General features: G+C 38.0%; 1 protein-coding gene across 2 annotated transcripts in view; it reads left to right on the top strand.

The window, feature by feature from the left end:
• NKAIN3 (sodium/potassium transporting ATPase interacting 3) overlaps nucleotides 1-19,761 on the top strand; it is a 336,223-nt gene that overhangs the window by 241,536 nt on the left and 74,926 nt on the right. For both annotated transcript variants that reach the window (XM_066205155.1, XM_066205146.1), the window contains exon 4: nucleotides 8,115-8,312. In XM_066205155.1, the coding sequence (XP_066061252.1) occupies nucleotides 8,115-8,312 (198 nt within the window). The remainder of the gene's footprint in view (nucleotides 1-8,114; nucleotides 8,313-19,761) is intronic.

Here is a 19,761-nt window from a genome sequence, read left to right as displayed (position 1 = left end):
GCTATTAGGGAGCAGTTGGGTCACTGTCTTTGTTGAAACATTAAAAAACAGTTGGTCCTTTCCTATACCCTGATGGATCCATGATTGTCCAAGATAGGGGACTACAGAATGTGATACCCTGGATAGCTGTGATCTGAACTTGTGATACAGAAGCCTCCCTGCTAGAGCCCAGGACCCAGCTTTAAGAAAAACAGCAAAAAGTGCAAATTACAGCGCAAACTGGAAGTGCCTAACAGCAGAGCTCATGAGTTTTGAAGTTTTCAGCTCACTTCTTCATAACAAGACAAACTTCGTACTGTAATTTCATGTCCCTGGGAATGAAGTCTTTAGCAAAAATGCTGAACGTAACCAGACTTGTCATAAAACAAGAGCTGGCAATATTATGAACAATTGCATTGCTTTGAGCAAGCAAAGCAGAGAACACGACAGGAGTTGCTTAAACTGGCCTATTAATCTTTAAAAATGTTCCTGGGTGCAGGAAGGAGCTTTCTGGCTAGTCTTAAAATGGAGTTATTTTTCTTGTCAGAAATTTTAACATTCAAGTGAGTTTTCAAAAGTCTTTTTATGGTGCTTTTTAGTGTCATCAAAGTCTGGGACAAATCTTTAAATTTAGGACCCAGGCTCTCGTGTGTTTATTTCCAGCACAGAATTTTATGTCCTTGCATAGCAAGAGATGTTATGGTATTCCTACAGTTGAGATGGACTGACAAAGCACAGAATCCACCAGAAATGAAGGGAAATATTAAAATTAACTGTACTATTGTTACAGCATATTCTTAATCATGTCTTTATCCCCATGCCTTGTCTTTTCACATCCACTTTGTTCACAACCACTGTGAACAAAATATGGTTATTTGGATAATAACAAAGTTAAATCCTATTTTGGCTAGGGGCAACATTGCAGCTGTTCCTCATATGGGATTATGTGAGGTTTTGGCACAAACTGTGTCCTCTATTTCCGTGCATTTCTTAGTGATGTTAGAACTAAAACTTCATGCAAGGTTCGTAGTAGGATGTCTATGGCACAAGACAAGTTACTATAAAGAATTAATATTTTTAGTATGATCAGCCCAGGCCAGACCTCTCCATTTTGAATGTAGAAATCCAGTTTCCATCAACACTGCAAGAGTCTTCTCCATTTCTTTAAGCAGTGTATTTGTTGAATGTTTAGATTGTTAACATGATGAGGTACTCAGGCACATGAGTCTGATCCTGTCTGCTTTAATGAGAAATATTGAATTTAAAAAAAAAATTAATAATAATTTAATAAGAAATATTGTAAATACTATGAAATAGTGTGGGAGTTTGCTATAAGTGTTGTGGCAGCTTATTTTTGAGGCATTAAATTTTAATTTTGTGATATTTCAAATGTGTGAATGACTCCACAGGGATCTCAGCAATTTTGCTCAAAAACAGCAACAACAACAACAAAGTTAAAGTGTTCTTGCTGAGCCTTGAAATTGTTTTATGTTATAAACTTCTTTTTCAAATGCTTGTAGTTTATAAACCTTTTGAATAGAATTTTTTGTGTAGTGTTTTCCCATTTTTGTACACTAAGACATTTTAAGCCTTTTTAACCTTTCCCATCTCTCTGGCCTGACATATTTTCCTACATCATTGGTCAAGATGGCTGTATATGGCTTACCAAAGATGTTTCTAATTCTTCATTATGTTACATTTCAGTCCAGCCTTGCTTCTTAATTTCAGCCAAGATCAGGCATGGCTTGAGTGAGGGACCAATCTGCAGAAACCCTTGACTTTATACAAACCCTTGTCATATTCCCAGTCTTCAAAACGCAAAGCAGTGCTCAGGGTTTGGCATTCCTCCAAATCTGTGTTCTTTCATACTTCTGGATCATCAGAGGGAATAGGTGAGAGCAATTTTCAAATTAAGTGCCTGGCTTAATCACATGTCGAGGACTCCACTGAAACACAACAGTTTTTCTGGGCAGTTGTGACTTCTTTGTGGTCATGTTGAATTTCCTATGACAAGTAGTAAGACTCGTATTGATCCAATCACTCCATCTCAGCCACGTTTTCCTTGTGTGTTGGAGCCTTTTCCTGCCATACTCTGTTACCTCTCTGGGCTGTTTCTCAGACAGAGACACTGCCACAAAAGGGAGGTCAAACAAAGAAAAGACATGGAGCTGGGATTTGAGAATGGATCTGAGTATTGCCAAAGATCAGAGCTCATCTTCAGGGACAACAAGTTTCAAAAACAGCTCCTTACTGGTTCTCATAATTTGTTCTTGCAAATGATGCTGATACTGCATGAAGAAGACAGCAGTTTGCTTCTCTTGTTGACTTCTTGCCTTCTTGCTTCCTAAAGACATTCCACTACATTCCACTTTTCTAGTAATTTTGGTAAATCTAATTTTAAAATTGCTCACTTTGCAAGACAGTATCAGATCCCGGAGCATGTAGCAAAATAAACAATGCAGGGAAGCTATTTTTAAAACATAGGTAGATCATTTTCCTAATTTCCAAATAAATTTCCAAAAGCATTATATTCACTTTTAAAAAATAAAATCTGGCAACACTCTCCATAGCCAAAGGAGTAAAAGTTGTAAAAGAGTGAGAAGCCAGTACTTGCTAAGCTTAATGCATACTTTTTTTTTTTTTTTGGAGGGTTGTAGATGTGGAGGGTAGCCTGTCAGCAAATGGTTAAAAAGCAGTGTAGTGGAGATAGACTTGGGAAAAAAAAATTATGCTTAATATGGAAATCTTCCCCTTTAGTCATGGTCTGATGCCATAATTACAGTCTGTGAAACTCTGACCTCTGTAAGTGGGAACCATGAGCCTCTAACCACACCAAGCAAAAACTGCTTTGCCTCTGTACCTCTTTTAACTATTCTTAGCCCATGATGCTGGGGCTACCTCATGGTCTGTGTCTTAAGATTTTGGTAGTGTGAATTTTCTCTTTTAGTGGTAATTAATTTCGGTGTATCACACAATTCCTCTGGTTTAGTGTGCATTGCTGGCACAGAGATGAATTTGCTATGTCTAGTCTGCCATCCAGTTCAGAGAGATGAATAGCCCCAATAGAGTCAACACATAAGCTTCAATTTAAGAATGCTCTCCATGTTGTTTATTCACCAGAGTGCTTAGGATGAGGTAAAGATATTGTCTGTACTATATCTTGAACAGCCTGGAATCAACATGGTTCATTGTTCTACTCCATTAGCATTTGAATGGGCTACTTTCAAGCTCTAGCTCATGGAATAGGTAAAAGCCATCAGTGTAACAGTGAATCAAGAGTTTAAATTCTAAACAAAGAGGGGAAAAATTGACATTCAAATCAATAATCAATATTCAAATATTGATCAATAATCACTATTCAAAAACTGTCATCCCAATAAAGACAAGTGCTACAAGTGTCCCCATTTGGAAATGGAAAGTGGCCTAAGTCTTCTTCAGTATAGTCTGCCCAGGCCTTCAAAACTGTTTGTTCAGCAGTAGTGAGAGGAGATGGAATGTAGCTGGTCACACACAGAGGAAGCTGGAACCAGAACCTGTTGGTTCATGTAAAAGATGGTGGAAAAGTAAGTTTGTGCTGCCAGTGGGGTTTTTGGCTAATAGCCGATGGTCATGTTTCCAAGTACTTACACAATTAGAGTGGATTTCATTAATGCTGGGACACATCATTTATATCTACTGAGGATTAAGGTCTCCTTGAGATTAGATACGAAGGAATGTGTATGTCCCTTTGGCCCTGCCAACACCCCTGCATCTTAATTACAAACATAATTGGGTGTAGGGAATTACAAGGAAATGTACTATTCCTTTTCTAGCATTATACATATAAACTTTTATTTCCTGTTGAGCAGGTGTTTGATTGAAAATCTTTCCTCCTCACTGCTTAAACAAAATATGTGTAGCAAGTCAGAACAGAGCATCCTTGTTACACTTAGGAAATAGAATGGGAATATTTAATGCCTCAGCCTAATGTCCATATAAGCAATATAGTATGCGTCAATAAAATAAAAAGTGTTAGGAAGGGCTAGGTACCACACAAGCAACAATAAAGTCAAGATCTCTAACATTATGCTTTACCAGGCCTTTGTGTGCTTTCACTTGTCTATAAAATTTCAAATTTCAACTGCTGTTTTCTGAAGGAAAAAAGTGCTTTTCCTCCATCCTGCTCAACACCACGCTGTTTTTGTTATACCTTTCCTAAGAGTATATTTTTAAATACTAGCAAAGAATGAAAGAAATATAAAATAACATGTCATGAAACAGAAGCACACACTGAATGAACAAATACCTGTGGTGGTAATCATGTCACAGCATAATATTTGTTTGTTGTGCAAGGCAATCTTGGTGTATTGGGTTTTCTCCCTGGAGTTTCAATGTATTCTTTTTATTTTCTTAAAACTAGTGATTTTAGGTAGTCATTAATTTTATGTGGTTTTGTTACAGACACTGTGTGTAAATTTTACACAAATAGATGAAAGGAACATCGTACCTATTATTACTCGGTAGATTTATAATAAGCCATCTTATTCTGTGATTTGTTAAATTTTACCTAGATTCATCACCTAAAAATTGAATCAAAAAAATCACAGAATGCTTTGGGCCAGAAGGCACCTTCAAAGATCATCTAGACCAATCTCCCTTCTATGGGCAGGGATATCTTTCACTAGATCAGGTTGCTCAAAGCCCTGCCTGATAGAAAACATCCACTTGAAACCAAATGTAGAATTTAAGCAGACTTAATGAAATTAAACATTATCTCCAAGCACTTAGAAACAGCATTACTCAGACTCACAGGGATTACATCTCACCTTAAAAGAATGTATCTGCCGTAGCAATGATTTCCAATAATAATCAAAATTAATCCTTGGGCTGACAACCAACACAAATCCTGTATATAGTTTAAAGGCTTTAAAAAGCTGTAGACAGTTAAGTGGGATTCTACATCAGTAAAGTATGATTATGGGGCTGATCCTATACTCAGGAACAAACTTCTTACCATGGATTGGAGTATTGCTTTAGTGCTGACTTAAGAAGGGAGATGGGATTTCACTTCCCTGTGTCACTTCCCTAAGTCTCACAATTTTCCTGGAAGACCTGTGGCCTGTGTTCTACCCCCTCTCGGTTCATGTTGTCTATCTGAGAGGTTAACAACTGAGGAAGTATCATTTGCCTACTGATGTATGGAATTAAAGTCAAGATATATGCTCAGAAGAGAGCAATATTCCATTCATGATTGAAATTTCAACTGTTAAATGAATCTTAGCTGGGTTAGTTAGAAGGATGACTTGGTTTCTCTTGTACAAAGCTGAAATTGAATCTCTTGCTTTGAAGCAGCAGCATTTTTTTCTAATAAATAAGCATTTGAATTGTCACTTGCTGATGATTAAACATTTTATACTTTTTTTTTAATATGAGAAATTGGAAGATAGTGAATGATCTATTGAAAAAACTTTAGGCATCTGCTTGTACTTACTGCAAAATTCTTGAATTCTTTCATTAAACACAGAACTGAAAATAAGCCACTTGGGCAGCAGGTTTTCCGGCATGCTCAGGGGTTCCAAGCTGTGAATTTACAAATACCAAAACACTCTCAGGAGTTCACTGATATTTAAAACCTGTACATCCCAGCAAAGAGTCTTTGAATTTTCCATGGCTCTGTAAATGACTATAAAGACACAGGCTAATTTTTTAAATGCCTGTTGCATTTGACTCACTTTACGGATTAAGAATCTCCAAGCAGTTAGAGAGAAGCATTTCAGCCGCTAAAAAAAAAAGTAAAAATTGATTTTTCCTGTTGTCAGGCTTTCTTTTATTGATTGGCAGCTTAACATTTATCAGCTCAAACAGCTTATGGCTGCCATTTTGTGAAGTGATATTTCAGAGGTCAAGCTAATGCACCAAGTGGTTTTGTTTGCATTTCTAAAACTGATCCTTGCTGGGCCATCATTATCTGCTTTTACCTGCTTTGAGAGCTCAGGATATAATACACAAAGTGAAAAGTAATTATGAAAATCACCTCTTACAGACTTTATCCAGAATTTATGAATAAGAATTTATTTTTTAAAAGGTAGCAAGTGCTGTGATGACTTTTTGGGGTGTTTTTTTGCTGTTTCCTTCTTACCTGAATCACCAGCAGCCTTGAAACATGAATGTGATCATCAAGTAAGCAATTCTTTTTAATCACTTCTATAGCCACACAAAGCAGTATTCCAGAAATGAAAGATTTTATTCATATTGGATTTGTACTGTTCACATGCCAAAATCTTACATTTTACATGTGTTAGCAAAATTTTTCAAGCTGTTTCCCTACCAAAATTTTTTCATTGGCTGTGAACTAGCCAAGTATGAACACTGTAGCAGGCTATAATTTTAAAAACATAAAGACGAAAGCCAGTAAAGGATAAATAAACCCTCAAGAGCAAAGAAAGCTGTGACATCAACACCATGGACATCACAACTTATTCCCATAGCTGTGATAACAAAGTGTCACCTCACAATATTTGATGCACACTAACCCACCAGTCCATATTCCTTCTCAACAAAAAAAGGCTTCTGAAATATGTTAGGTTGAATATGTGTGTGCTGCCTGACAACTGGCATTTGTTAGAGCTGACAATTTTTAAAAGCACTTGATAACACTGTGCAATCTTTGGCATTGTTGTACAAAGAAAGCCCCGGCTGTTTGCTGTGACTCTATATTTATTATTGTATTTTCATTGAACTGGGTTGTCTGTCAGCTTCTTACTTCACAAGTTGTTTTCATGTTGCAGCTGAAAATTTTCTGAATCAGTATCAAGGATTGACATGCAAAGTCAAAAGACAAACGCTTCATCAACTCGAAATAATGCATCTGGAAATCTAGCAACTCTGTATTTAAAGGGTAGAGAAGTTGTGGAGAAGAAAGCAGAAAATCACAAAGGCAGATTTCTGACTGATAACTAGGATATAGTTGAGATGGCAGGATTTAACTCCCTTGTTAATTTTCAGGTGTGGCCAGAATAAAGGCAATTAACAAAGGAAAATAACAAATTAACTACTTCTGCAACTGGAATCTGGACTGAATTTCCCTCTGGTCGGGGTGGAAGTAAATGGCCTCAGACAGGACATATTTGTAGGATGCAAAGGGCAAATTGGTGTCATGGTAGTGCCACAAACTGTGGTGTATGGAAGTCAGGGGTATTTTGTGTGCAAATGGCTGACAATTTTGCAGACATTTTTTTACTTGGAGTTCAGAATAGGAAACATGGAAACATAAGTCTTAATTAGTTATTTAAAGTATCAGTATAACTCAGTTCGCATTTATCTCCACTGAGGAGGGTTGGGGTTTTTTTGCATTTAAATGGCATTCATTCAACTTCAGTGTATTTTACTTATGCATGACCTAAAGACCCAAATCTTTTGTTAATTTGAATGAATTTTCCTGTTTGTACTTCATAGGTAAGCTCTTAGAAAATCTTTAGTACGTTAGTAGGTTTGCCACTTCCACTGCTCTAAGTGGAAGTGGTATGATGTTTACTAAGATATCTGATCAGGAAGATGATTTGAGTGAAGAGAACTTACTGCTTTTATTTTAAACCCAGATCAGTTCACAAATGTAGGTTCCTTCACTAAGATGAGAAGTTTGTAATCTGGATGAGCGGCAGAGGGAAGAAAAGAGAGCAGGGTGCTTGGCTGGAGACATCTCATTTGATCCTGATGATGGAAATCATCAAATATGATGTAAATATGATTTAGGTTGTCTCCAGTACCATGGGGTAAAACTGGCTCTCATGTCTGCTACGAAAAGAAAAGAAAAAAAAAAAAAAAAAAAAGAGTCCTTAAGTGACATTCTAATCAAGTAACATCAAAATTGCTTTTCAGGCTGTAAGTCCAAGGGAACATGTGTTTTGTACAGTACCTGGTATGATGGCTCTTGTGCCAGGCAGAAGTTCCTATGCACAACTGCAAAATAATCAATGAATGTTTGCAATTTCCTCTCTGCACTTTTAACATTCTACTTTCGTGCTAGAATTACTGGGGTGAGGTTTAAGGATAATTATCCCATTGCCCTTATATTAGAAAAGATCTTTCATTTCCCATTCCTTTACCTGAAAAACAGAAAGTTAAACGTGTTCACACTTTTCCCCTCCCTCTCCTAGGAAACGGATCTGATGACCTTTAACATCTCCATGCACCGCTCGTGGTGGCGGGAACACGGGCCCGGCTGCATACGAAGGGTGGTGCGTCCTTCCTCCCCTGGCGTCCTAGAGGATTACTCCTACGTCTCTGTGACAGGCTGCATCATTGATTTCCAGTACCTAGAGGTCATTCACAGCGCTATCCAAATACTTCTCTCTGTAAGTTCACCTCTCTTTCCATACTGGGATCCCGTCAGTCCTTTTGCGCACAGCCTGCTGCTGTTACTTGTCTGGAAAAGGAGTGGCTGATGGATAGCTGCAGAGATTTTTAATTGTGTTTTGGAGAATTATATACATGTTATTAAAATGAGCACTGTTATTTTTTTCTTTATATATGTTAAAGCTCTGTACAGGCATAGTGCCCATTCTGGCCATAGGTGGGATGGGTGGAAATGAACTTGAGTCCTTGGCTCTCGTTCATTGAGATGTAGAGCAAAGCAAAGCAGACTTGTACAAAATTAATGTGCCTAAACCTTTCTGGAGTTCACAATCAATGACACCATTTATTCAGCCCTGCTTGTAAATATATTTTGCATGATACGTAGCTAAGTTTCTTCCCAGGCTCAGCTGTGGATTAATCCTTGAAAAAGGTCAGAGAAATATTAGGAATTAAAGTATGTGTTCATATTTAGCCATATTATTTTTTCTCTCCTTGAACTCAACATTATCAGAACACTACCTCCATTGTCCTCATTTGTTGTAACAGCAGTCAAAAAATGCAATTACAAGAAGTTGTTGTAAAAGCTTGCAGCACAGGGAAGCACTGGGATTCAATGAGCTGCTTTGGGAGTAACAACCCAGTCTTGGGAACAGTTTTTCCTCAGTCTGTTGGCTGCTTCTGCTTGTGATTAACAGGTTGTTTGGCATGAGCTGTGTGTGATCTCCTGGAAGTGGTTGCTCTTTCTCTTCATAGCTGCATGTAGTGCATTGCAACTGGCTGACCCAAAGTGGTTGCACATAGGATCGATCACCCCAGATGTCCAGACCTGTTCTGAGAACATAAATGCTCATGGCTCATGGTCCTAATCATGGCCACCGGGGCCTGTTAGACAGTGGGAGAAGAAGTGCAGTCTGCAGCCCACACCTGCAAGTCAGGTGAGCTACCTGGTCTGAGCAGCCAGAAGGGATTCGTATTTCTGCTCTGTTCAGTATTTCAAGCTGTTTTACTAACAATCTGGTTTATACTACCACTTACAAAGTAAACAGCATCTATGGAACAAATCTCACTGCTTAATTCAAAATTATTTTTAGATTTCAATTTTTACAGTTTTTCAGCATAAGAACATTTCTCTTTCAAAAGAAAAGAAATCAGTAGACATGGTTACATCTGTGATTCTGTCCAGCTGTCTGAAAGTTCAAGATAATTCCTCTCCAGTACTAAATGCCTTTTGTAAGATGCCAAGTGCTTTTGCCTTGCCTCTACTTTTAGTCAAACTTGGATAAACTTGTACACCTGTAATTAATGAACTTCCACTTGATGATCCAGGTTGGAATTAGTGCACTTTGTTCGCGCACCAGTTACGTCACCTTGCACCTACACAAGCCTTCTCCTGATCATCCTTCAGCCAGGCAGCAAAGACTTTGTGTCAGGATCTTTTCCAGTGAAGACAAACTTACTTCTCTTGTGGTTCAGCGCTGTGTATGCCAACATAAATTGTAACATGTGAAAGTGGGCCTTCCAAAACAATTCTGCACACTCAGGCTTAACTTCAGGCACCTTCCTTATATTTGTGATATAAATACATGTATTTGTGATATACCCTGATACTCAAAGCAGGTTGCTTCTGTCGAGTTCATTTGCAGCAGATTTCCCTCTCAACGCAGTGTCATTCACTCTGCATCAGTGAGCCTGTACAAAGGAAAGCAAAATGTGTGTAGTTTAAAAGGAGGAAAACAAAAATATTTCAAACACTTCCTCACTTCCATAGGAGAAAACTGTATATGTTAAAATTCCTTCTAGTATTTTTTGTGATTATCAACAAATTTAGAATTTGATGGAAATACAGATGGTTGTTGCTCACAGGAAATGCTTTCTTCTGCACTTACCAGTGCAGTAAAGTTCTGTCAAGTGGCAGGCACACAAATATTAATATTAGAATATTAGAATAAACACAATATATACAAACTAAAAAGTATGAAAATGAAAAGAAATAGAAATTCTGTAATAATTATAAAGCATAAGATGTAACTGGCCTTCCCTTTCTGAAAAAGTGATTGATTGCCATCCTGGATGAAATGAAAATTCAAAATTTAAATTAAATTGAAAATTAAAAATGTGCCAGGAACTTATAAGGCATGACTGTGAATTAAATAGTTGCCAGTTTCAGATACTGGTTTAATTGATATAAACAATGCTAAAATTAAAATACTGTATGGAAAGTAAGGCTTTCCTCCAGTTTTACTGTTATGTGATCTGTGACATGTTATGATTAACATACGATGAATCTGTACTAAAGTTTCCATTCTGAATTGCAATTTAGGCTTGTTTCCTGTACTGTCACACAAGACAGAAGTCACCACCTGAACTATCAAATAATTTGCAGTTTCTTTCCGTTTTCTGAATACTCCTGACTTGCGGTTCCCATCCATATGGATGCATAACTGCTTTCCTAATTGGGATACCAATTTCAGTTGTTAGTTAAAAGGTCATTTAGGTTGTCTTTTCAAAAGGCCTGGGGAGCTGTAGGTCATATGATCATTCTTTTTACATTTTCCTGGTAGCTAGTCCCAAAAGCAGACTATTCCTTTTCGGACCTTACAGTCTACTTAATTTTCATAACATTTTTATGTAGCAATAGTAGTGTAACAAACCATTTTACAGTGTAACAAAAAACTTTATTGACATAACAAATCATTTTATCATGCTAACCTTTGTCCAAATGACTGGGAATGCAAACACTTCCATTTGGTAGGGAGTTAGAGCATCTGAAAGAAGAAATGCCTCTGGGGGTAAGTATTGGATACCTGTCGAGATATATAACTCACTAGCAGCATTTTTGAAAGGTGACTTTTTATTTTTATTTTTTTTAACTGGTATAAAGATTTTTATATGCACAGAATGCTGCAGCTGTGACTACATTAAACCCTGCTTCAGGAAATAGGCTTGACAGTCATTTATTTAATTTTAACACAGTTAAGCTATTTTTATATCTGCTTTATAGTTGTTTCCAAAAGGATATTTTTATTGGTGAAACAGTAACTTTGTATCTCATCCTGATTCTGGGTGCCAATTTAAGTGATTGATAATTGAAGATGTTAAATATTTCTTTAAACTGGGGGAAAATCATGAGAAATATGAGAGAATATGATGCAATCAATAGTAAGGAATAATTACAGTTAAACTTTCTGTTTAAAATCTTTATTTATTAGATGTAGGGCATAATATATATATTATTCTGATGAATAAATTCTTCTGCACAGCCCCTTCAAAATGCAAGGCAGATCATCATTCCAGAAACTTCAATTTTCAGAGAACAAATTAATAATACAGTTGAAATGGTGACAGCTTAGCATCTTCGAGAAAGACACTTCATACAATTTTTGTTGTTATTTGAAAATAGATAATGCACACTGAGAGTATTAAATGCCAGGTACACAGTGGCCTGAACATTAAAAAGTTCTCCAAGTTATTGCAGAGAGATTTGTATTCGCCCCAGAGCCTAATATGACATTAACACAGTGCAGCACAAAGCCCCAAGCCAGGGTTCACTGTGCTAACTCTGGAATTAGCAGCCACATCATTTCATCAGTGCTGAAGAAGCAAAATTAATAAATTTTGTCAGAGCAATGGGCTGACACAATTAGATGCTTCTGGGCCAGGAGATGGTACTTTCTGTCGATGCTGCATTGCACAGGGTAAGGTTACCTTTCCTGCCATTCTCATCACAGTATGGAAGGATGACCTAAAATCTAGACCACTGAAAGAAGTGGAGAAGCAAAGAAAATGAAAACCCTAAGTCTAAAAACATGCAGCATGGAAGCTCTTCGGCACGTTGGTGCAAATTCAGGATATTTTGAAGGACGCTTCTGGTTTACTTTGTGGAGGTCCGTCTGTTGCCTCTCCTAGTGACAATTATTGTAACCCTCAGGCTGCCTGCTGGACCTACAGAGGAGGAGCAGCCACCAAAGAAACCCCAAACTCTCTCTTGCAGAGTCTTCTACAAATCCAGACAAAGATGTGATATTGGGAAATTAAGAACATTGAAATTTTCCCATAGCGAAGTAAAAAGCAGTGAGCGTATCTGCCTAAGGTGAAGTTATCAGTGGGGAATAGCTTATCACATACACTGCTAAGCACAAAACATACATTAAAATAGAAAAATACATTACTTTCTACAGAATATAATGAAATTGTAATATCAGAAGTGTAAGAGAAAGCACTCCTGATAGCCAAATTGGGAGCTGGGTACTGTGGTCACTGTGAGCAGAGTCAGTATCTGCTGAAGTATATGTTCCAAAAAGATGTCTGCCCAACTGATTCTTCGTTCAGCTCATGGATTTATAAGTGTTGTATGCTTTCCCTAAGAGGGAACAAGCTTCTAAAGCAGCTTCCAACAGAGTGTCTGAACGCTCAATAACATGTCTACCACTAGCAGAAAAATTGCAACCTCTGTATCACAAAATGACAGAAGGGTTGAGGTGGCCTCTGGAGGGTCATCTGGTCCAACCCCCCTCACACTTAGCTGGGTACACCTAGAGCAGCCTTCCCAGGGCTGTGTCCAAACAGCTTTGAATATCTCCAAGGAGTGAGACTCCACAATCTCTCTCAGCAACCTGTGCCTTGGCTTCATAACCCTCAGACTGAAAAAGCATTTTCTGGAGTTCAGAGGGAACCTCCTGTGTTCCAGTGTGTACCCATTGCCTCTGGTGCTGGCACCAGGCACCACTGAGAAGAGCCTGGCTCCATCCTCAGTGCCCCCTCCATTCAAGACCTGGACCCAGGGCTGCAGGTGAGGCCTCAGCAAGGCTGAGAAGAGGGCCAGGATCACCTCCCTTCATCTGCTGGCAATATTTTGCCCAGTACAGCCCAAGCTCTTACTTCATTTTCCATAAAAATGGTCCCTGCCTGCCCAAAAAATTCATAATTATTGATATAAATTGATGCTAAACACTTTTACTAATCGACTTGTTAGTATTCTTAAACTTGTCACCCATACATTTCAAGGGTTATCCTGCTTTAATTAACCACGTATGATGGTTTCAAATATTTTGAGTTTTCATTACTATTATTATTATTATTCTTCATAATAATAAAACCATCAATGTCTTAAAGATCATTGCATCCTCTTGGTTTTGAGGACTCTATTCCTCTTACTTTTTCTTCACAGTTCTCTGATGCTCTTAGTCTTTGTTCTTCTCTCCAGTACACACAAGCATCACATCCACAGGGAAATGATAAGCAAGGATCTGACTTAATTTCTGAATATCTATCACTACTCAATGCCTCATACTAACTCTATGCAATTGTCTTGTTTTGTGAAGTATTTCTGCCCTGCTGTCTTCAAAGAATCTGCCAAATGTTGATTATTTGACGTAAGAATTAATTATGACATTTGGTAGATTTAAGTGGTTTTTTTATCAGATAAAAATAGAATTTAAATTAAGAAGATATTTAGCACAACAGACATTAAAATGGAGGTTATGAGTCTTGTGTAAATAATTAATCAAGGGAAACACTGTCACTACTGAGCTATAGAGACCATGATCATGGTCAGTGCTGGAGTGGCTTAATGTATTTCAGGTCATTGACCAAGCTTTTACTGCTGACCCATAAATTTGAATGCTTTCTGAGTTGTTTTGGATGGCTCTTCCTCTATCCCTGATGTTCAGATGGCCTTCTCCATGCCACTGGAAAGCTCCAGGAATTGCTCCAAAAGAGGATACAAAGCAACTTTTGCCCCTGCCTTCAGTCAGCCAGAGCTGCAGTTTGGTTCATATTCATTTAAATGTAACAAAAGGTTTCATGATATCAATATATAATGTGGCTCCTCTGGGGCACTGCAGCAGCCCCTTTTTTCTTGTTAGTTATGGCCCTGCTATTTTTATAATTGGACAGAAAAGAATGTGAGGAAGCACATCATGTATGTCATTCTCCAAAGAAAATCCCTGTAGGGGCTGGCACCAGTGCTCAGGCAGGTTCCTTGCTCTTGTTCATTTCCTTGAGTGACATGTGATTGATTAGCAAAGCCAGTCAACATCCTCATGTGATAAAAAAGCATGAGGTCATTTAGAGTTAAGGGCTGCAGGAATTGCACATGAGTAAAATATAGTTGTCCTGAAGGTATTCCATATTTTCTTTAATTATAGTTTGCACTCTTTCTTTTTTTGTTTAGAAAAATTTATGTCTTTCTCATAATAAACAATTGCGTAAGTGGTGTGGAAAATTAACTTTTTTCTTGTCTGCAGAGCTGAACTCAACATTACTTCAAAAAAGGGTTTGAAATATATGCCTGTTCTTCATCACAACCATCATCATAATCACCGTCATCACAACAACAATAAACCCAGAAATAGCCAAGAACACTTGTCTCTTGGCCATGTGAATAGACAGTTACAGTGAGCTGTTGGGTTCTCACAGATTTATCAGAAAGTTTAGTGAGATCACCACATTATTGAAAATCAGAAGAATTTTGTCAGCCTGAGCAATATTACAAAGGAGTTGTCAATCTCTGAAACAGTCTGCAAAGAGGCTACAGAGGTTTGCGCAATTTGACTTTGCATCCAATGCTTTGTTGTAGTTCTGTCACTGTATTTGTATCATGATCTGTTTTGTGCAATTTCTCCACTGTTTGTAGTATTGGTTCAGGGTTGCATACAGCCACTTCACCTTTGCCATTAACAGGCCTTCAGTGTTAAAAAAGTATAACCAAGAGAAAGAAAAATACTGAGAGACTGTATCTGCATTAAGTTTCCAGAATTGGCCTTGTCCTTTCTTGCTGAATTTAGTTAGAAATCATTATTCATGGTAGCGTGTAGACAGTAAAATACACACATATATTTGTCTGATTACCAGTCTGGGTCAATAAAGCAGCTATGTGAGACAGGATCAAGATAAATCTGTGGTTTTCCATCTCAGTTGTCAATCCAGGGACATCTGCTTTTTCAGGCAGCTTATTTAAAAGGAACTCAAAGCTGTGGTATTATAGCTACTTGTATTTTCATTCATTAACTGTTATGATAAGGATTTGTGAAAAAGATTTGGCCAATTTCTGCACCAGGGCTGGCTGAGACTCAGGGGATAGCAGACAACAGTTCAAGCATTAGCAATACAGAAGTGCCCTCACCTTGATGTTAATCTACAGAGAACTTAATTCTTCTATATATTTTCTAGTCCTTGATATAGAGTTGTTTGCCATTTTGCACAACACTGAAAATTACCATGACAATTTCTGGCTTGTGAAAAATGTTAGTGAAATTCTGTGCAGGAATTCTGAAATACTTTTATTTACCCAAAGGTATTTTTAGTAAAAATGAAACTTGAATATTTTAATTTTTGTGGAGCTCATTAATATTTCAGTGCAAATTTTGCAGAAGAACCGGAAGTAAATGGGAGATTTCGAAAATAATTGGTTTCCCCCCCTTCAACCTCTGCCCATAATTGCCATGTCCATGGCAGAAACACTGCAATAGACTAAATGTCTGCAACTTAGTTACTGCAATTCTCAGTGAGATACCTTCATTCAGAGTCATTTGACTGCATTTCTGAAGTTAACTTGAACTAGCACTGAGCAGGGAACTGCAGCAGCCCATTGCACAGTTAACATGGTGATCACAGATTCCAATACAAGTGAGCATCTCTGCAAATAAGCAGGAGTGGTGGTGAAAGAGGTAAAGACAGGTTAAAGTGCCTCAGCAAACTTATATGCCTACATGCTATCTTTACAGCTGAGCAGAATGCTAAATGTTGCACTAGGAATTTGGAAATTATAAGAGAATAAAGTTGAAAAGTTTAACAGAGATTGCCAATCTAAACATTTTTTTAGAGAACATGGAGATCAAACAATTTTCATTAAGAAAAGTGAAAGCAGTGTTTGCTTTGAACTTTAGGGATATTTTCCTGACTATAACATCGGAAGCTGTTAACTCTTCGATGAGCTAGTGGGACATCAATGATCCTGGAAATTCAGAAAGTCATAGCATATTTTTTCCTAAGATATTTGTCTTCATGCCTCTCAGGACACTTAGGAGCTTTCAGCAGCCTGTGGGAATCAGTGCATGATAGTTTACTTGGAAGGTGGGATAAAGTTTGTACCTTTCTGCCAAGCTGCAATTCAGTGGGAAGAGCTCTGCTGCATCAGGTTTGCTCCAGCTGTGAAGCTGATAAACCAGCCAAGGAAATTAACTCCTTCTCTAGGATAAGAGTTCACTTGGTGATTGACAGCTCTGGGTAGGCATGACTTTGCTGTTGGTTTGTTGTTGTTGTTTTGGGGTTTTTGTTTGTTTTTGTTTATTTCCAAAGAACACAGCTCTCTAATTGATTTTTACATGCAGATATGATTTTAAGTAGAGGTATTTTACTATTTTACTGATTCCTTAGCCTGCACATGTAGTGTAAAAGACACAGGCAAACCAGGGGTGAGCCTCCCACTGCAGTTTCACTGAGCCTAACAGCAGTAAATGTGTGCTCACTCCTGTTCAGCAGCATGATTCTTTCTGCATATTGTAGTTGATACGCATGTGCCCAGACTTTCTTATATAGGGGAAAAAAATCCACTGATTAAAACCCATCTCTGTGTGAGCTTCCACTGACAGGACATTTTTCTTTTAATCATGTACTCAATCCACAGCCTAGCTCTTCCATTAGAATCTGTTTCCTGAATGTGACTGGATTGCAGAAAGGATTCTTCTTGTCTCTCAGATGCAGTCCCCAGTGATTTGCAATGCTCTCCGTTTTTTCCTAGGGAAATAGGAGATGCCGGCGGGAAGGATTTCATTAAACAAGCAGTGAAGCAACCCATACTCTTCAAGATTTGAGGAAATCATTTGATTTTCACTGAGGAAGTCAGGGTGCATATACACTCATAGAAGTACTTGCTCTCAGAACTACTCACAGAAAGACAGACGAGGTTTTCTGGAAAATAGATTTTGATACAGGAAGATTGCAGTGCAGAGTAAGTTTGAAAAGCCCTGTGTTCTGCAAATGTTGCCTTCATGGCTGTTGTAGCTACGTCTTACCCAAATTCTGTAATAAATCTGCTCATCTTGTGACCATTCTTTGTTCACTATCTAGTATTATGGAGACTATTAAAAATGTAACTGTTTCCTTTATATTCTTCAAAGCAGAGCAGGGAATTCCACCAGAAGTGTGAGGTCTAGCTCAGGATGTGCATTCCTGTGTGGCACCCATGTTGGTGACACATTTGACCACAGGGCATAGTGGACTTGTAAGGGGCTGTTTCATCCCTTTCTGTAAGTCTCCCCTCAGCTCTCCCGTGGAAGGTGCTGGGCATAGAAGGAGTCCAGTTCATGCAAAATCCTCGGACACATTGTGCAGGGAAAGGCACTGAACTGCAGCAGTGATGCAGGAGTTGCTCTGCTGCTTCTGAGCCTGCCAAAGGAGGTGGCTGCCACCACACTCCTCATTCACACATTAAGTGTGTGAATACCTCCATGGGGGAGGAAGGAAAGCAGGGAGGGATTATAGCCCACAAGACAGGGTACCAGGGAGCAGAGCTTGGGTGCCACTGTGATCTACCAAGAGAGACTAATAAAAAGTTTGTACATGAGTGCAGTCAAGACGCATGTTGATAAAAACCTAAGAAGTGATGCTTTACTATACCACAGTAGTAATTTACAGAGTTACCTGGTGAATTTGCCTTCTTTTAAGTTGGAAATTTTCAGTGGTTGTCTAACTTGCCTAAAGGTGTAAGCACTTTTAATACACGTTTATAGAACAAAAGAAGTGAGTCTTGTCATCTAAAGGAAAGTAAAAAATACAGATGAGGAGGACAGGTTGTGTGAGGTTATGTCTAGGAATAAGTAACTGGAAGGATTTTTGTGTTCTCTAAAGGTTCAGATTAGGTAGACACTGAGTGAAATGGATGCTTGAGGCATTTCTTTGCTGTGTTTTGTTTATGATCTAAATAGGTAAGATTCTTAATGGTCTTGAAAGGGGAGACCGATGTAAATTACTTTCAGTTTGTAAGTTTTTATGTGGTGTCAGTAACTCTTCCAAAAGGACAAAATCATCTTACAGTAGAAGCCTGAGAAGCAAATTTCATTTCTTTTCACCCATGTAGAAGGCTTAAGTTGAAACAATTGTCCCCAGGGAAGGAGAAGAAAGATGAATAATGGTGTTGTTCCATAATGCTGATGTTAGTCTGAAAATGATAATTGAATAAATCAGGTGTGGCGAAAGACATCTGCTGGATCTGTCTGATTCTATGCTATAAGTAAAGATTTTTCAAGAAACCATTCCTAGTGACGTGAAACTTTCTAGCTTAACTTTCCATTACTTTCTATGTAAATTAATGCTATGTAGATTAATTGATAATCATTGTGAATGACAGTAAAAGCGGTAGATAATTAAACAGCCTCTTAAAAGAACATCATCATTTCCATTTTTACTTGTGATTTATTTAATTTATTTTTATGTTGTTACTTATAATGTACCTGATATCTTTACACATACATGCATAATATAAAAATATTATATTTTAATAGTAAATTAAAATATAAAGATCAACATAGAAAACTAAAGTTACATCCTGGTCAATTATACCAGACAATTTTAGTGTTTATTCAAGTAATATGCTGATTCCCAGCAAAAGTTTTCAAGAGTGAAGTCCTGTGGGTGTTTGAAATATCCTCGTCATTGCCTGGAGGTTTTTCTTACAAATTTCGTCTTCTCAGTATCTCTTATCACTAATGGCCAGGGATTGCCAAGTTCCCCTCCCTGGATACTGAGTTTTTACCTGGACAAGCAGGAATGAACTGAAAAGTGTTTCATTATTACTTCTTCTCCCTTTCCACTTCTTGGGACCATGATTCTACCAATAACCTCATATAAAGATGCTCTCCCCAAACCACCCCACAGAGGAGCTGAGTCTAGAACACAACTGGACTGCAAGCTTTTCACTTCTGTTACTTCTCCACTTTATTTTGTTATTTTCTCTACCATTTCTGCAATGAGATCTGGCTTAACTATGAAGAGAGACATATTTTTCCTTCCCTGCCATGACTCTGCAGTTTCTTTAGATAAGTGAAATCAACTTTCTACATGTTTTGTTATGGGTACAAATGACCAAGAGTGAGAGTGAGTTACAGAAATCCATGCCATGCTGGGATTTCCCACTAACCTCACACATAAGAGGCCATGCTAGAAGACATAGCTGCATTTTTTTTGGCTCTGCTGTTGATGTCTTTCTTCTTTTACAGGTGCTTATCTTGCCTGAAAAGGGTCTTAGGCCTAATTTACAATACCAGCTAGCCCAGACCACCTAACTTACTTTAGAAAGGAACTTTAATGCCATTCCTTAAACTTTCAGTAGAGAAGAGGATTACTTCTTAAGAAAAAGAAAGCACACAAGTTTACTAAGGTAATTTACTTCGGCTTCCCCAATAAACATGCTTCAAAAATCACTTTCCCACCCAAAATGCAGGACAGCAT

Source organism: Chamaea fasciata, unplaced genomic scaffold (assembly GCF_029207755.1).
Source record: "Chamaea fasciata isolate MVZ Bird 193981 ecotype frontalis unplaced genomic scaffold, bChaFas1.0.hap1 SCAF_1, whole genome shotgun sequence".
Taxonomy (NCBI): domain Eukaryota; kingdom Metazoa; phylum Chordata; class Aves; order Passeriformes; family Sylviidae; genus Chamaea; species Chamaea fasciata.
The sequence above is the reverse complement of the archived record's forward strand: the minus strand, read 5'-3'. Positions and strand labels throughout refer to the sequence as shown.